Source organism: Penicillium solitum, assembly GCF_028829755.1.
Source record: "Penicillium solitum strain IBT 25940 chromosome Unknown utg000001l_segment0_segment0, whole genome shotgun sequence".
NCBI lineage: Eukaryota > Fungi > Ascomycota > Eurotiomycetes > Eurotiales > Aspergillaceae > Penicillium > Penicillium solitum.
Window position 1 is genome coordinate 6,704,939 of NW_027072121.1, and position 12,713 is coordinate 6,717,651.

The window sequence follows — 12,713 nt, forward strand, 5'->3', positions numbered from 1 at the left end:
AGCTCTGGACGGGCGGCCTCAGCAACGAGCGGCAGAATGTCCGTTTCGGAACATCTAGGGCTTCTCTGTGTAGGGCACGGGGGTGACATGATATCTTGACAAAGAATAACTCAAGGAGACACGTGCTATACGTCACAATATAATAAACAAGTCCTTCTAAACTACAGAAAGACACACCGAACATCATTCAAGCTCTTCGGCTCTCAGCTTACACGCCGCTGGTGGTATACCAGGCCCAAGCTTCCGGGAAATGTGTGCCCATTTGTTGTCCTCATACTCCTCCAGCGCCTTTTTCAGTTTCTGATCCTGTCCTAGGAGTTAGCACAACCCTGGTTTCTTAAGTTATGTGGTGACAACAACCATACCAAAGCATCATCCCAAACCACATCTCTTTCCTTCAATTTGGTACAGTAACGGACTTGCAATGTCTGTTGTTTTCGCCCTGGAAAGAAGCATTCAATCTGCCGCCAGGAAAACTTCCAGTGCTCCTTCAGGGCTATCAACATCTCATCTTCCTTGTGACCGAATCTAGTCTTTGGTGCTCTTGGCTCAGGGTATGGTGTAGGCACGCCTGGAAGGTCCATGAAGCTACGGTCGATTTGCGGCATGTATGGCTCAGAGCCCCGATCAGCAGAGCTCGTACCAACCAGTGACTGGGATGGTAGCCGATGATGGTGATGCTGTTGAGGGAGAGCAGCCTGGAGGTAGTCCTGGTTTGATGTCTGGTGGGAAGACGAAGGGCCGACGTGATCGGCGTACGTCAGGTCGGTCGATCCGCCTGCTGAAACCGATGGATCACCAATGGGTAGATTTTGCAAGATAGGTCGGTACCCATAATTGTGATCAGTGTCTTCATTTGGCCCAGGCCCATTGTCGGTACGTTGTCGTTTTCTACTACCCTGTATTGGGGAGAGTCTATAACCGTGCGTGTTGTAATGCGAGCCCGAATGTCGTGGTGGCGAGTGGTTCGTGATAAAAGTTGATGAAGACCCAAAAGGTGGCTGAGTTGTATCAGAGTGGTAGCGAATCTCAGGCCTATTTTGGAGCAACTGCGTCGCGCCGTAGGAAATAATATCCTCCCGATTCGCATCCTTACCACTGTCATGAGGAGCGTAGTTAACCATGAAGCCTCGATAAGGGTCCGCTGGTGTTGTAGGCATATATAAACAACACCAGGGCCTGCAGCCCCAGCAAGTGGCTTGAGTGACTGTTAGGAGATGAACGATTTCAGGGCGTGTTTATTTCCCAAGTGTCTCTCCCGAGTCAAAAGGCAAACCAAAAAAAAAATGGCCTTTGCTGTAGCATAGGAGGAAGATGCGAAGAGAAACTTGCCTGCATATGTAATCGCAATACAAAAAGAGAAAGTACTCGACGCGTTGATGTGCAAAAGAGGATAGATAAGGTTACTTTGGGTCAAATTGTAGGCAGGTCTTGCAGAAGAATCGGTCATACATAATGTATAATAGGTGGTATAACAAAGATATTTATGCGTAGATTATGGGCGAACAAAAAAAAACCAGGAGATGGACATATCTATAACACCATCTGGAGAGCCTCCCTGAGAGAAATCCAACCGTGTGCCGGTGACCAAGTTGGAGCGTGCGTTGTTGGGCAGATTCCATCAGTCTCCAGTGGACCGGACTGCAAGAGCATTCTGAATGATCAACTCTTTCGCGATAGGCAGGTTGTATCCCATCTTCCCGGCCTCTATAGGTGTTTTTCTCCCTTTGCTTTCGCACAGACTCCCAACATCAAGGGGAGGGGTTCAAAAAAACTTTCGAAGCGGTAGAACCTCCCCCGAAAGCATTGTTGGCAAAGCGGTTATTAATTGGGGGGTAAACACCAAACGCAAAATATGGGACCAGGGTAAGTCCAGGGTCAAGAGTGAAGAGCCATGACAAAAGAAAAAGACACGGCAGACAGGTGAAGCCTGTCAGACTTCGGGGACATAGCAAATCAAATCGCTCATTCGTCGGACCGATCTTCCATGCAACAGCGCCATATTGCTGGGAAAAGAGGTGGACATATCGTATCGGCTGATTGAGACGGTATAGGCTAGTCGAGTAAGCGATGGCAGGCTATTCTATTGCACCGGGTTTCTTCGGAGCCAAGGCCTGCGGGAGTTAATCACATATGTCCAATAGAATAGAACAAGAGAACAGGGGGGTGAAACGTATACCCGAAAAGAAGATTGGCGTTTGGACTTGACAGAGTTCAATGTGATTGGAAGAAAGACATTATAATGATCGTAATAGATCATTGGAGATGAGGGTTAAGTTGAGTCACATCAACTTGTTTTCCAGCTACACTCCTCTCTCACCATTTCGCACACCCTGTTGGATTTGTTGGATTTGTTAGATTTGTCGAATGGAAGATCAGGAGATGTGATTCGGAAGGACTGCCGAAATGTGCTAGCTGCATGCAGGCCGTCATCAATAGAAAAAGGTCTGATGCGTCAAAGCGGAGAGCTTAGGCAGACCTCGATTTCAATAGATGCATAGACATATAGATATATATTTTTTTTCTTTTCCATTTCCTTCGGACCTTCGGGGGACTTCTATAGTTCTGTTGGGCGCCTGCTTAGGCACATAGATCGCGGCAATCTTTATAGGGTGATGCATACTAGTGCATTCCGAAGCCAACCGCATTCTCGTATACTTACAGGGGGACTTATTAACTTATTAGAGAAAGAAAATGAAAAGAAAATTGATGTGAACAGGGAATGTATTCGCAAAAGGAAACTCGTACTGTACAAATCCACACCGGCCTTTTTCCTAGGTTCTCGCTGCAATACATGAATTATGGTTGTCGTGATACAAGAACCCAAAAGAAAAGAAAAAGAAAACAAGAGTAAAAAAGACAAACGCTTGGAAAATAAAAAGGAAGATTTTGGGCCTGATCAGCTGCACATTTTTAAGCAAAGTTGTCAGACCGGTCAACCCAGATGTCTTCGAGCTCAGCGAAGTTTTGGAAGTGCAGGGGACGGTGTTGGTCATCGTAGAACTTAAGCGGAGTGTCGATCTTGACGTAGATAGGTCTCTTCTCCACGCTACCAAATGAGCTGCCCATAAAGCTATAGTTCCAAACATTATCCTCCGGCACAAGGAAATAGCCGCGGATCTTGTCACTGAGGAGCAGCTGACACTTCTCACCCATGTTGGTGGAGAAGCCTTGGGGCTGATCCGAGGTTGTGTCCTTGTTCTCTGCGCCCCACTTGTAGCCCGCCGGAGTGAGACCCCAGGCGGCAAGCGAAACGGATCCAGGAGTGAAAGAGACAGTCATGGTCACGGTCTTCTTATCCCACGAAGGATGGGCGTTCATGAGACGTGCGTGATGTGTGACATCTGCCGCAGACATGTACGGCGGCTCATTGCCAGAAACCGTATGGATGATACCGAGTGGCTCCAAATTTTGGAGATAGTCGTGCTGCGGCAATTGGTGTGGCAGCTGAACGTCCCGAGTGTTACCCACTTGGGGAATCATGACAATGGTGCGGACCTCCTTGACCTGATCATTATCTGGGGGAGAGCTTCCGTAGATGTAACCTGTGACCTGCACTCGGAGATCGGCGATGGTGATGAATCGCTTGAGGACGTTCTTGGGCATGATGTAGGTGTAGCCATCGTCCCGAATATCGTCAGAAGAGACATAGATGTTGTTGGACCTCGTCCGGAGGTTGGAGGTCGCGATTGCACGAGTACGCCACTCTGTCTTAGATGCAAATGATTGCTGTTCGTACTGAGACGTAGTGGTGACGATGATGTCCTCACCACGAGCGTTCTGAGTCTTGGTCGTCACAGCAGTGAGCTGCTTCTGCTCTTCTTGCTGCTTCTCGATCTCCGCCGCCTGCTGTCGCTGCAGGGAAGGCGCACTAATCTCCATACCCAGGATAATATCACGGACTTCGCTACTGGTCAAGCTCTGCACGTTGACATTGTTCTTCTTGCCATAGTCGTTCAAGATCAGATCACGCAACTGCACTTCGACCTTAATCCAGTCCTCATCAGACAGGGATGGCCAGATGTGGTGTTCTTGAGTGATAACAGTCTTATCGGGGCGAAGAATGATCTTGGCTTTGTCGATGTTGACGTGAAGAGCCCGAAGAATGAGAATGAGTCGAGAAAAGGCAGTGTACGGGGAGATAGACTTGAGCCACTCATCATACAAGTTGAAAAGTACCATCTGAGGCTCGGTGGCACGGAGAATCATATCGGCCAGTTTCTCGACCTTCATGGCGGCCTGGAATGGCAGCTGGAGCTCAGAGGCACGAATGGAGATGTTAGGGAAATCGAGCAGGTGGACCTCGAGAGGATCAAGAAGACCCTTACGGGTGACAATGAGCTGCTTCGGTTGCTCTTCCACGGGGAGAGATCGAATAAGAGCTGCAACTTCTTCGGCTGTCTTCCACTTGGCCAACTGACCCAGACGCTTTTGGCCTGCCCAGACACTGGTGTGGATGATCTTCAGGAACAACTGTCCAGTCCGAGGGTTGAAGATGAAGATTGCACCGTTAATAGGCTTTGTGGTCAAGTTACCCTCAAAGGTCTTGTGGATCGTGACACGGTACACGTTAGTGTCATCGATAAAGAGCTGAATCTGCGGGCTGAAGAGCTCGGAGTAGTTCTGAGAGTTGAGGAACTCCTGGCTGCTCTCCGATGCATACAGCTGGAGACCCTTGCGGATACGCTCACGCAAGACATACAAAGCTGGGTTAGCTTTCATGATCTTAGCCATAGCCTGCTGGACCAGAGTCTTGAGGCCTGGGAAGTACTGTCCGTAAGCCGAGAAGAGGTTGTATGCAAGATCAACGCCAATCATCAATCCAGTGGCGGAAGGATAGATACTCATGCTGTCCGTGGTGTAGTCAAGGTACTTAGCACGAACGTACCGCTCAATATCGTGAGAATCGTAGTCACCGTATCTGAGCTGCACGTCGATCCAGAACTTGTTTGTCGTAGTCGGCTCGTACACGTCCTTAGTATCGAAGACAAGCGAAGGTCGGGTGACATTCCATTTGTTCGTCGCAAAGAGCAGGATATCCGCACAAGAGCTGTTCATCTTGTAAGATTTACGTGGGTGAATAGTCTCCTTTTGAACGGCCTCGATGCCAAGCTGCTCCAATTCCTGATCCAGGACTTGACACAAATCCATAACCACGGATTCGTGAATTTTCTGCCACAAATGGGCACGGAAAATCTGAATCAACGAAATTTTCAGAGTGGGAATCTTGCCGTGCAAGAAGATACCAGTCAAATCAAGTTGTACCTGGAAACCAACGTAGACGTTGGCGCGGTTGATGGTCGGCGACCACCAGAGAGTGAATCGACGGTTGGGAATCTGGTTCAAACCGGACCGTTGAGCGTTGGTAAGCTTTTTGAACTTCATACTTTCCTCGAAACCACTGTTGTGCAGGACAAGATGGTCATAGCGCAGGTAAAGCTGATCTTTGTCGACTCGGAAACCAGCCCATTCTGTCTTCTCAGATTCGAGGCTAATGCTCTCGATCTTGAAACTGTGCAGTTGAGCAGCTGGGGTTTCGGCGCCCTTTTCAACCGCAGGAGATGTGAAGGCACTATACAGGCTTCTTTCCTCGGTGGAAAGGGCAGCAAACTCGGCAGCAGTGATCTCCACTGTTTGTCTTTCCGCGTTTTGGGGACCCTTGGAGGCCTCCTCTCGATAAAGCACCAGAATGTGATTCGGCGTCACCACAAGATCTTCTTTCTCGCCACCAATCTTGACGCGATACAGGCGGTCGATGCCATTCACTATGTTGAACGCACGGCGAGGCTCTCCGTCGGGACCCAAAAGTTGGTCACCTTCGCGCACATCCTCGACATTGATCTCGGTACCATCGTATCGCAAGAGGCGGGTTCCCTTAGCAAGACACGCTTTTTCCCAGAACAAACCTTCCCAGGAGGGGAAAGCTGTCGCCTTGAACAGGGTGTGCTCCAGAATTGTTTCGACACCACCCAAGGCTTGGATAACATCAGTGCGGTAAGCATTGAGGTTCCAGAGTTTACCGTCGTGTCGCTGGCTAGTCCACCAGAACGGATTGCTCTTCATCAGCTGGTATTGCTTGAACTCAGCGCGGAGGCGGAAGCCCTTATCGAAACTGAGAGTGCTTCGATCCTTCTGGAAGAGCGTATTGATACGGGGAAGACCACGATCCCAGCTGTCCTCTAGATCCTCCAGAGTCAGGCGGCGGTTCTGCTGCTGGGCTTCCATACGCTTCTGCGAGTACTCCATCCAAACACGCTGAGAGTCAATGAACTCGGCTTCCCAGGGAATGATGTACCGGAAGATGTTCGGAATCAATGTTTCCTCGTCATGAGACATACCCGCGCGGAAGTGGGTGATACCAGTGTCGGTCTGCTTGGACCAGCGCTTATCACTAGTGGGGATGAGGATGTGAGATCCTGAGATCATACCAAGACCTCCAAGCTCCTTGGGGGTGTAGAAGACCGCAGGAGGGAAACGAGACGGCATCTTAGAGTTCAGGCCAATCTTGACTCGAGTCTGGATCTTCGTTTCACATTTCACGATAGTATCGAGAAGGTTGACAGTGGACACAGCAGCCTCGCGGTAGTAAGTGAAAAGAGCAATTAGAGCAGTGTTCCACTTGTTGGCAATCTTGGTGAATGTGGTCGAACCAGAGGACATAAGGATTTGTCGGATACGGTTATTGAACTTTTGGACATCCTCTTCAGTGACCTGAAGGAAAGCATGTGCCGTACGTTCCTTGGTAGAATTATCAACCAGAGACCAGACACTGTCTTTGACCGAAAATTCCTCGTTCATGTTCCGCATCTTGGGGAGAATTCGGACTTCGAATCCATTCATCGAGAACAGCAAGTTGGGGTTGTCCTTACTGTACACGCTGGCGAATGTATCATCCCAGTCAATGGTGGTGATGGATCTTGGGAGGCGGTTCTTCATGTCCCAGAAAACCGCACGACCAAGGTTGACGTCGTGACGCATCAAGCGCATACGACAATCGCGAGGCCAGCACTTCTTATTCTTGTAACCAATGACGTTCTCGAAGTTAGGGTCAGGATTCTCGGTCAAGAACCGCTGAATCAGGTCACGGGAGTCATCGGCCTGGAATCGGAAGAAGACCCAGATCTTGTCAACGTAACGGGTGTACAGACGGATGGGGTGCCTTGTCTCAGTAGCACGATCTCTGAATTGCAAGAAATCGTTGGGACTTCCCGGAGGGCCGGCCATTTCACTGGCTCTTTGCAAACCAAGCAGCAACAAATCGATCATCAACCCGTAGTACTGGAACACGAAGCCCGAGAATTGGAGACCGCGAATCATGCCATAGCTGTTGGTGTGGTTCATGTCCTTGTAGCTGAGCTGCACATTGTTCTTTGATGTGATGTAGTCAGCCAGGTTGTGGTCCATGATCAAACGGAGCAGTCGGTTCAGCAGAGTGATATCAATCTTCTCATAGACCTTGGACAGCTCAGTCTCAATCATCACGTTCGTCTCGCCTTCGGCAGTCTCCCAGACATTGGACAGGTTGTTGATACCCTGCGTCCACTTGTATGTGAGTAGAGGAGGAACCTCAGAGTCGGAGGGCTTGATCCAAGCAGGGAAGAGATGGCGCTGCTCCGCTTGGTACCAAAGGTACTGATCCAAATAAGCGTCGGTGATCTTTTCGATAGGCTCAATATCGTAGACAGGATTGATGTTGTTGTAGTTATCGTTCATGTCGATCTTGACCTCCTTGAACGCTCTCTGTGTCAGGAGGAACCGCTTGATTCTCGCCAAGGTTGTGCCGGGGGAATCGTATGCCTGTTCAATAAGAGCCAGTTCCTCTCGCTGAGTTTGGTTCAGTCTGCCCTTCACAGAGTATGACTCGCGCAGTCGCTCGAGTGCAAGGATCAAGATTTTGGTGTCGTGCTTGTAGGAAACACTGGGGAACGGAATCGGGGAGAACTTGCGAGACTCCAACCAGTGAACCATGGTGGTGTAAATTGCAACCGCCTCTTCAGATGAAACGTAAGGGCCATCCTTCAAATAGTTGTGCTGACGTTCTTGCTCGGACTTGAGCCAGAGACGCGTGAGTCGACCAAGGTTCTTCTTTGCGACGGTCTTGTCAACTGTGGCACCACGGCGAATTCTCTCCCGGTTGTAATGAGCGACAGAGACCCACCAGTCGGCCTTGCTTTTGACGTAACGAAGAATGATGTTCTCAATCGGTGCGGGCAGGCCGGGAACCTTCCATGGAATGTTACTCTTCCAACATCTCCAGGCCTCTGATAGATGTTGCAAAACCACGTTGACCTTGTTCTGCTTGATACCCTCGGGCATCATGTCCATAAGATCGGCCATGACCGAGGCACGCAACTCGAGATCGAAGTGAGATTCCACACGCTGCTTGGTGACGGTTTTGGCAACACCCTTGCTGTGACGACCTTCAAACTGGCGAGAAAGCAAGTTTCCAAGCCAGCGCTCAAGCAGGGGAATGATACCACGCATGAAGAAAAGCCAAACTCGCCAAGCGGGCGCCCAGAAACCACATCCAGGGCCCTTACCAACGGGGCCGGAGTTAAATCGGTAGTAAATCAAATGTTTTAGATCCTTGCAGGAACGGATCTGGTGCATAAGCTTATACTTGTAGCGGTACATACCGGTAAGCTGACCCACGTGGTTGAAGGCATAAAGAATACCATCTGCGAGTTGGAAGGCATCGATGTTACCCAGACGGTATTGAACTTGGGCATCGACGATGAGCTTAGTCAAGCGTAGAATTTCACGCATCAAGTGGAAAGCATTTCCGAAGCGAGACTTCTTACGCTCCTTGGTGGTTAATGTCTTAACAGGCTTCAGATTAAAGTTGTAATCAAGATGGAGATAAGTCAAATTCTTGCGGTGAATCAACAAGTTCAGCATGTTGAAACCCTGGCGACAAACTTGCAAACCAGCCTCAACCCAGTCGATCGATGTTTGCTGGAAGAACTTGGTGGTTTTGAGAGTCTTCATGAGATTCTGCTTGCTCTGAGCCTTGGGCGTGCCCTTGTGTAATTCGTTGAGAACGTAGGTCTTGAGCATCTTCTGGTACGAGACTCGGACCTTGACAGGCTGACCCTGTGGGCAGTGCTCCAAGTACCATTGTTTGACCAACGGCACATCCTGTGCACGAACCATTTTGCCAGATCTCTTATCGAATGGGTGAGGGGCCCACCACAGAGCGATGGCTGACGCAGTGTCGGATGTGTAAAGCTCTTCGTCATCAAAGAAGGGCTGGACCTCACCCGGAAGCTCAAATTCGTCGTCTTCATTATTGCCAGGCCCGAAGATTTCGTCCTCATGGCTGACGGTGATATTTTTAGGCGCAACGGAGCGGGAGGAGATCGGGTTGATGACGGGGTCGAAATAGAAAGCCGGCAAGTTAGGGTCCTCGGTGCGAACGTAGACCACCTGGGGATGGGAGTACCAAGCGACCTTGACGCTTCGAGGTAGGGTATTGTACAGGAAAGGGAAGGTGACCCGGTACTCAGTTCGAATCGGGGCACGGAAGATGATGCGGTCAATGGCGTTGAACTCGCTAAAATCTTCGTCATTAGGATCGATATCTTTGTACAAAGGCTCAAAACGGGGTCCACCAGGAATGGCGACATTAAGAGCCTTGGCTGTGAAGAAGCTGTTCAAGTCGAACATGTGGTAGTAGTTTTGGTCGACAACATCACTCAGAATCTGGTGACTGAGCCGATGGAGAGTCGCCATCTGGGGAAGAGACAAATTCCATTTCTTGTAGCTGGGACCATTCACGTGGGGGGTATCGAGAAGGGGACGGTGGTCATAGAGCCATTCATAAACTGCCGCATCTTCGAGGTCATCCAGTTCCATCTGAATGGGCTCCAGAGGTTCGACATCTTCGATGTTTTCCGACCACGAAAGAGGTGGTTCCTCGTCGTCAAACGGGGGGAAACGCATCCGCTTGAAGTGTCTTCGGTCACTTTTCTCCCGACGCATGCACATCCACATCGTTGCCCACTGGGCGTGGAAGACAGGCTCGATGACACGCGGTGTCTCATTGACTAAAGTCAGGCAACCGTTGACGTGATAAAGTACCTTGACTTCTCTTGCTGACTCCCAAGGCATGGGCATGTTTTCCAATAGCTTGAGGACGGCATGAGGCATGAACTTGAGCGCACCGAGATAGCTCCGCTTCTCGTTGGTGAATTTCTTCTGCGAAACATCACCAATATCTCGGACAATTTTTCGCAGATGCTCTGGTGGCATATCGGCCTTTTGTGTCTCGACAAATCCTGCTTTGCGCTTCTCGCCGAACCGATTGCGTTGCGTGCGCAGCCATTCATTTTTCTTCTGCGCAAATTTTGCGACGTTCGGGTCGGCCGGCGGCTGGTAGCCCGGGGGCGGCGGTGCCATTGGCATGGATGGGGGAGCTGCACCCCATCCTGGAGGGGGAGGAGGGGGAGGAGGCACTGATGCCATGATAGTGATTAATGGATGGAACCCTCCCTCGTAGAGGTTGTGTTGGTTCCAAGTCGCGTCAAGCCAGGTTGAAGGTCATGTGTAGCAAGACTTGCAGCTAGTAAAAAAAAGAAATACAACTGAGAGAAAAGAGCTGGGTGATGGGGAGATAGAAGATTAAGATGCAAACGCGACAAAGATAGAGATCCACGATCCCATACGCGATGTGACTATCTCTGCTCCTGTCTCCGTTGAACTTTGAGAAGTGGCGGCTCCGACTGGCACTATTCCGCATTGGGACTAGCGCAACCTCGCCAAATCTGCGCTAGCGTCGGCTGAAGCAGAAACCCACACAAACCCATCTCGACATATTTCACTCTGCTTCACGACAACTCCGACAACTGCCGCCCTTGACCAGTTCAAGTACAGTCAAGATGACCAACAACAGACTGCAATACGTGAGTTCTACAAGAAAATTCAGACTGGAAAATTATTGATCTGACTCTTCTCGATTTTCAGCGCCGCCGGAACCCGTACGTTTCAAAATTCCCTCAAAGACCATTCCCTCGCACGACCATGATCTATACGATGATTCTAGTAGCGGAATGGCGATCACCTTTTCGAACGAGTTATTGACGGACTTTCTTGCTTTCAATAGGTACAACACGCGGTCCAACAAGGTTCGCATCATCAAGACCCCCGGCGGCGAGCTCCGTTACCTTCACCTGAAGAAGAAGGGTACTGCTCCCAAGTGCGGTGACTGCGGCATCAAGCTCCCCGGTGTGAGTACTCCCCCGGCGTTCCTAATGCATTTTTGAACGGTTGTGTGGGATGTGTGCGATTACGTGTGGGCCAACCGAACGACTTGAAAAAAAACTCTGTCTGGATGGACAGATGTGCGAACGAATGGCCAACCGAAACGCTACAATCTCCATACGACCGTCTCGCTGAATTTTCGGAATCGGATCGACTAATAATATTTTTTTTTTTTACAGATCCCTGCCCTCCGCCCCCGCGAGTACTCTCAGATCTCTCGCCCCAAGAAGAATGTCAGCCGTGCCTACGGTGGCTCTCGCTGCGCTGGCTGTGTCAAGGACCGCATTGTGCGTGCCTTCCTGATTGAGGAGCAGAAGATCGTCAAGAAGGTCCTCAAGGAGTCCCAGCAGAAGGCCGCCAAGCGCTAAGCGTGCTTTTTGTCGGTGTTGTCCTTTCACGGTGGAGCGAACGTTATGGGAAAAACGGCTGGGAATGGTTCTCTTAAAATATTAAAGATGAACAGGAACAGCTAGCACGCGAGTCCAAAAAAAGGCTCGGGGCTCAGCAAATGAATCAATTTCATTTATCTTCATGAGAGATTCCCTGACATGTCGAATCAAGTTGTCTGAAATTATCTCCGTGGTGTCTTGAATCTGCTTCCCGGATGGAAGCCTCGTACATATCGTGTCTGTCCCGGTCAGCAATCGTGGCGCTCGATCTCTAGCTGTGATGACGCATTTGGGTAAGTCCATGGTGGGGGTTCGGAAATATCTTTCAGGTCAACAACCTCTCTTGTTGATCTGCAACATGTATAGACGCCCTCAGGCTCAGACAAAACGTAGTTGTCGCTGGGTAAACCAAACGCGTTCTCCAGGGTTGTGTTGGTCACCGTAATTCGCCTAGTCTCCAGTGCTAAAGTATATTTAGGTGTCGATCTCATTTATAGCTGCGCTAGTAGCCTTCATGGGATGTACATTCTACGCGGGATTGGAACCCCACATGGCCTGGTCAATTGATCTAGGCCTTGTTTTCACAGATGTGAATAAAATATGGCTAAGCCAGGTCAACCCAGCACTCTGTATAGCCCCCCTAGGTGGATATTTTCCTACGATAAAACAAGACACTATGTAGTTAGCTGTGGATCTGTATGGTGCCTAGCGGCTCAAGCCCTCGTTATATATTATGCCTATATTGAGCATAGCTTCCGATTTGACAGAAGTCCAACCGTCTTTTTCGCAATCAATTAATCCATACACAACTGAAGGCTTTGGTCTGGACTTTCTTTTGCTACAAGTAGAATTCTATCTATATCTCAACGCTTTCTCCAGCATAAAGAGAAGAACTTACGCATCACTTCTTTTACACCCATCTTCCAATGTCAACACAAGTACGGAGTACATAGGGGACATTATCTATATATGTCGTAAGAAACTCTATAGTGCACCTGGGCAAACTGTAAATTTGATGTTTATGTATCGAGAAATAATCAGTAAACCAGTGTGTCTTCGCCAAGC

The 12,713-nt window shown here is 49.6% G+C and overlaps 3 protein-coding genes across 3 annotated transcripts; 1 reads left to right on the plus strand and 2 right to left on the minus strand.

Annotated features, from left to right (window-relative positions):
* Positions 1-183: 183 nt before the first annotated feature.
* On the minus strand, positions 184-1,160 carry N7455_002555 (SANT/Myb-like DNA-binding domain-containing protein; the record flags this gene model as incomplete). The annotated part of the gene is made up of 2 exons (XM_065604301.1): positions 184-306; positions 366-1,160. 2 exons carry the CDS (start codon positions 1,158-1,160, stop codon positions 184-186), a joined length of 918 nt encoding a protein of 305 aa, XP_065462792.1.
* Positions 1,161-2,913: 1,753 nt separating this feature from the next.
* prp8 (U4/U6-U5 snRNP complex subunit PRP8) lies at positions 2,914-10,464 on the minus strand (the record flags this gene model as incomplete). Its single annotated transcript, XM_040953435.2, has 1 exon — positions 2,914-10,464. The coding sequence occupies one exon, from the start codon at positions 10,462-10,464 to the stop codon at positions 2,914-2,916; it is 7,551 nt and encodes a 2,516-aa protein (XP_040816261.2).
* Positions 10,465-10,877: 413 nt separating this feature from the next.
* N7455_002557 (60S ribosomal eL34 domain-containing protein) lies at positions 10,878-11,627 on the plus strand (the record flags this gene model as incomplete). The annotated part of the gene is made up of 4 exons (XM_065604302.1): positions 10,878-10,901; positions 10,963-10,976; positions 11,102-11,225; positions 11,439-11,627. 4 exons carry the CDS (start codon positions 10,878-10,880, stop codon positions 11,625-11,627), a joined length of 351 nt encoding a protein of 116 aa, XP_065462793.1.
* Positions 11,628-12,713: the final 1,086 nt, after the last annotated feature.